The sequence below is a fragment of the Camellia sinensis genome, chromosome 6, assembly GCF_055761805.1.
Source record: "Camellia sinensis isolate YWXY chromosome 6, ASM5576180v1, whole genome shotgun sequence".
NCBI classification, from domain to species: domain Eukaryota; kingdom Viridiplantae; phylum Streptophyta; class Magnoliopsida; order Ericales; family Theaceae; genus Camellia; species Camellia sinensis.
The window spans coordinates 204,329,348-204,334,845 of NC_138966.1; the positions used below are offsets into that span (position 1 = coordinate 204,329,348).

The 5,498-nt window shown below is 34.9% G+C and overlaps 1 protein-coding gene across 1 annotated transcript; it reads left to right on the plus strand.

Moving 5' to 3' along the window:
• LOC145794021 (common plant regulatory factor 1-like) lies at positions 1 to 5,174 on the plus strand. The gene is made up of 5 exons (XM_082876945.1): positions 1 to 40; positions 3,110 to 3,378; positions 3,684 to 3,761; positions 3,869 to 3,994; positions 5,160 to 5,174. Exons 1-5 carry the CDS (start codon positions 1 to 3, stop codon positions 5,172 to 5,174), a joined length of 528 nt encoding a protein of 175 aa, XP_082733071.1.
• Positions 5,175 to 5,498: the final 324 nt, after the last annotated feature.

Genomic DNA, 5,498 nt, shown 5'->3' on the forward strand with positions numbered 1-5,498 from the left:
ATGGTAATCAAATCCCCTTATTCTTTCCCCATAAATATAGGTTAGTATAAGTTCATAAAAATATATAATAATAAATAAATAAATAATGGCACAACATCCACAAAGTGGACCCAAAACTTCGATGACAAGGTGTGCACATCGACATTGTGTATTCTGGGTTAGCATCATTTTAAATGAGTAAAATCCTCTAGAATAATTTTTTTTTAAAATTTCTTAGAGTGCTATATTGTGTGGTTGAAATTTACTGACAAGTCACATCAATTTTTCTGATGTGACTTGCCAGTAAATCTCAACCACACAATGTAGCACTCTAGGAAACTTTAGGAAAATTTCACTCTAGAGGATCCTTGGTGATTTTAAATAGCATTCAAAGCTACACCAAATGCAACCTATCACCTCGACCCACTCATATATAGAACTTGTTTAGGAAGATATTAAAAAAAAAAAAATTCAATTTACTAATTTATCGACTTATTTGAATTATATCACCTCTTTATTTATTTATTTATTTTTTTCTATATTTTTTTAGAAAGTCAAAAAATCAAAAAAAATGTCGCTTTTCAAAATAGGCTAGAAATTAAATGTCTGATCCAATAAATTTAAAAATCTTTCCAAAAAATTTAAGGACTTTAAAATTCTTACATTATTCTTATCAGTCTATTGATTTTAGATTGTATGCTAATTTTTTAAAATTTGAAGAACTTTTATACATTCATCAATTTTTTTTTAAAAAAATTAGTACGCTATTAAGGGTTATCACCAATGCCTTTAAAATAAGACTAACAACAAATATACTTGCCGATAATAATAAAAAATAAAAAAATAAAAAACTATGCTTAACAAAGAAAAAGGTTAATAATTAATAAAAATTCCATTATTTTGACCAATTGAATTTAATAATTTAAGGGTAAAACACCAATAAATCTCAAAATATGATCTTGTAAATGGTTTAGTCCTCTTTTTTTTTTTTTTTTATGAACCCAAAAGTCCTATTAAAGTGGAAATTGCACAAAATGGTAGTCATTTATATTGGTTTTAAATTGTTGAATTGAAACTTGAATCATGCATGCATGTACACATTGGTGAGTTTTGAGGTTGTTTTCATGGAAATTCTTACATGCTGTCTACACTCTTGTCGTAGCTAATGAATTCATCTTGTTTTTGGAAGTTTAGACTCATTTGATCTTGTATTAGAAGCTTTGAATTCAGATGAAAACATGCATATCATATGTTCATCATGTTCTTGAAGTTATTGTTGAAATTGTGTTCAATCGACTCATCCTTGGGCTTTGATTTTATAAATTGATCTTCAAAACATGTTATATTATGGGTTTAAAGTGTTTTCCCAGAAAATGGGCCCAAGAGGTTGAGTTTTGAGGTGTTGAATGCTTGGTTTGAGCTTTGAAGGCAAATCTGGAAATTTCAAAATTTGGCTTCCTCGCTCGAGCGAAGGATTCCACGCTCGAGCGACCATCGTTTGTTTAGAGCTCCGCTCGAGCGAAGGAATGATGGCTCGAACATAAATTGTAAGCTCTCAGGTTTTTGGTGCACACAGACGCACACTCAAGCGAGGGAACTTACGCTCGAGTGAGGACTGTGTCTCACGCTCGAGCGAGCGTCGAGCGGGCATCGAGCGGAAATTTTCAACATCTAGCACTTTTTGCATTTTACAGACCGCTCGAGCGAGGAAGTCCACGCTCAAGTGACCCCACTGTTTTGACAAGCTCGCTCGAGCGAAGAAAGCCACGCTCGAGCGAGACCCCTGTTTTCTGAAAATTTTGAAAAGTGTTTTAAAGTACATCTTTGCATCCTCATTTCATCCTAGGCTTTCCTAGGCCTAGTTTAAGGCATCTTAATGAGGATATTGATGTAGGACCACACCGAGTTATGTTAATGGGCTAGTTTGTCTATCCCAAGTGTGTAACTTAGTGTGTGTTCATTCTGTAACTGTGTAGGGTTGGCATCCGAGGATGCTCATTAGCTGCTTATAGCCCAGTGCTCTGTGAGTAACAATATTGTAAAGATATGTTCAATTATGAATATTTTCTGAATGATCAACTGTTCTGTTTACTGAAGCGTTATTGTTTAATGAATGAATGTTTGTCCTATTTGTAAACTGTATTCGTGGCATTCATAGCAATTTACTATTACTGTACTGTTACTGCTACTGTTACAGAGATCTCTGTCGATTCTCATGTTTGGAACCATTACTGTTTACTGTTATGATGGCCATCGACTGACTGTTCGGTTTGTTAAGACCTACTGTATTTTTTTGCTATTGGATGTACCACATATAACTGCTATGATTTCTAAATGACTGATATGACTGTTTAATGACTGAAAGGAAATTTATTCTTAACCTCTTTACACAGTTGTTATTCACTGGACTTTAGCTCACAGTTTATATTTATATGTAGGTGTTTAGGCACCGGATCAATGCTAGGAGCGTCGGGGTAACTCCCTTTTTGTCAAGCCAACCATTGTGCCTCACCTCGAGATTCCAAGTCTGACCGAGCCAAGGCTGCTTTAGGGTGTCTCAGTTTCACCCTTCCGTCTCTGTTTTGTAATACTGTTTAAGACTTGTACTGTACTCTGAATGTTTGTACATATGGTGTATATATGTTTTGCTTATGAATGTGAATATATTTGAAAAAGTCTTTTTGCATACAGACTATCACAGCTCATTGGACATCTTTTATTACTATTTTGGCTTCCGCCAGCCCCTGTACTCTGTGTTACTGTCTTTACTGTCAAGCAGGCCATCGGTAATCACGGATTACTGGCCGGTTACGGTGCTAAACCCATAGGAGCGGGTTTGGGTCGTGACAAATAGGCAAGCTATCCACTGGTACGATTAAGTCCTTGAATATATTTTATTCTGATAATAATATGGAATGCACCTTAGACTGCACAACCAATTGGTCTTGAAAGAAGATGGTGCCTTTAGGGGCCGGCCTTCTGGAATAAAAATCTTGGGCTTATGTTGCCTTTATATTGGTGTTGGCACATAATAATGGAATAGGAGCCTTGTTTACACTCCAAGATAGTAGAGAAGTTGTCTAATTGTGTTTCCAAACTTATTGTTTGCTATTTATTTTTTCTTAAACAGACAACAAAGTAAAAGTCCATAAACAGGCCAGGTCTGTACTTGAAGAGGATGCCAATGTAACTTCCAGGAGAGTTTCGGGGATTGATGTGGCTCTTGAAAATGTTACAGGAAAACCAGTAGACTCTCCCAATTGGAAAACAGAAAATAGAGCAACTTGTGTTGCTTCTACTGCTGCTGCAGGGTTGCCTTATGAAGACTGGAAAAAAGTAGGATGGTATATTTCATCTGTAGTTAATACCACTTGTCATGCTTTGAACTACGTGTTTCAGGTTGTCCATAGATGCAAGAAACATTTCTTTTCTTGCCTTCTCTTAAAATAGTTCTACATTGCATGAACCACAGGAGTGGTAAGGGAACACAGAAAATTTTGAGTTCAACAGCCAAAATTAGCTGAGAGATTGCCTATATTAAGACCTAGTTAATAGTGCAGCTTTCTAAAGCCATGTTTATAACATTGTAAAGATATTTGAGGGGACTTTGAGTTCGAACATTTCCATATAGAACAGCTTGCAGAGTATAGCAGAGGTGCAATATTATTTTCAAACTCTTATTTGCTTTGTGTCTATTTCTTCAGGATGAACGGCAATTGAAACGAGAGAAGAGGAAACACACTAACAGACAATCTGCTAGGAGGTCTAGGTTAAGAAAACATGTATATAGAATTTAAGTTATAATTTCTTTTATTCTTTTAGTTTTTACCTTTGTAACTCAGCTTCCCAATTGAATTTGTTATTAGTTCAATCTGCTTTTTCTTTTCAGGCTGAAATTGAGGAACTGATGAAAAGATATGAAACCGTGAAAGTGGAAAACATAACCCTTAAATTTAAAATGAAACAAGTAATGGAAGATTCAGAGAAACTTAGGGTTGAGAATGCTGCATTGATGGTACTTTCTATCTTGTAGAATTCTTTTTTATTTCTTAGTTTTGGCTGTTTCTTTTTTCTTTTTTTGGTTTTATTTGGAAAGCCTTTGTTTAAGACAGTTCAGTAACACTTGTGTTTCTCAAACTTTAACCAAAGGTGTCATGAGCTGTTTACCTGGAGGATGGTATTTTTTAATGCTAGGATTTGCAGGACACCTAACTAGTTATTGTGAGACACGAAAATTAGAGAACAACAATAAACAATAATCATAAATTACATGCACACAAGATTTACGTGGTTCACCATAGGGCTACGTCAACAATCACTGCTATTTCACTATGGTCAGAAAGAGTTACAAAACAAGATACAGAGATAGTCACCCCCCTAAACTACATTTAGGTAGTATTAGGGTTACAAGTCACTTGAGGAAATATTAAAAATACCCTTACTATGCAGTTGAGTTGAGTGATTAGATACTAATTAGGATCCACACTACCCAACACTTAACTCTTTACAAAGCTCACTATTGATGGGTAATGTCTCGCCAGCTCTCAAATGAGTGAAGTGGGGCAGAGAGGTTGTAGAGGTTGGAGTTTATGTGAGTTCGATCTTGCAGGAGAATTTGAATGGCTCAGAAGTTCCATATCCGGAGAGACAATTTTAGATAATATTGAATCAGATTTAGCTTAGCCTCACTGTAGCGGGGATGGATTTTGCTAAAAGACTCAAATTCTGTCAAGGAAAACAAAAGGAATGTGAGACCCTTAAGAACTCTGTTCTGAGATGAAGCTGCAAATATTTGGATTAAGGGCCTATGCTGTTGCCACAAGCTAATTCATATATTTTCTCTTGTACTTTTTGACAAATAGCTTGAAAGCCCCCAATTCACTTGTATGATATGTTTAGTTGGTGACACAGGCACATAGGTAGGAATGGCGATTAAATTACTTCCAAAAGATCTCTTGAGTTGCATTTTCTAAGTTTTTAACTAATCATGGTGTGGTTAGTTCTTGACTACAACTATCCCCGTAGTGTTGTGGGGATTTGAACAGTTACTTCTGACAACAGATTGAAAGAATGCACATTTCATTAGCTTAACTTCAAAATTAGAGAAATTTATTTACTTTCATCATCTGTTTATTTTATTGGAGTTTCTTGTAAATGCTTACTGTTACTGAAATTTGCAGAAATTTGTGCTTTAAAAAAAAATCATTGCCAACGAGCGAAACTTGGTAATAATTATCATTCTATGCATGATATCTGCTTAGGGTTCAAACTATCTATGCAGGGTCTGAGCTCAATGTGCTTACAAGATTTGTAAATAATTTGAATGCTTATGTAAATGAAAATCAGTTATATTTTACTTTCTTTGTAGACTCAATGTCATTTCTCATAGCTTTGGGGTTCTTTCTTATTTTGCTTTGACATTTAAATTATTACTCAAAGAATTGGCAAAAGTGCCAAAATTGCCCCTTAATTAGATTTTTTAATTATTATATAAGGGCAATTTTGGTAATTTACATAAA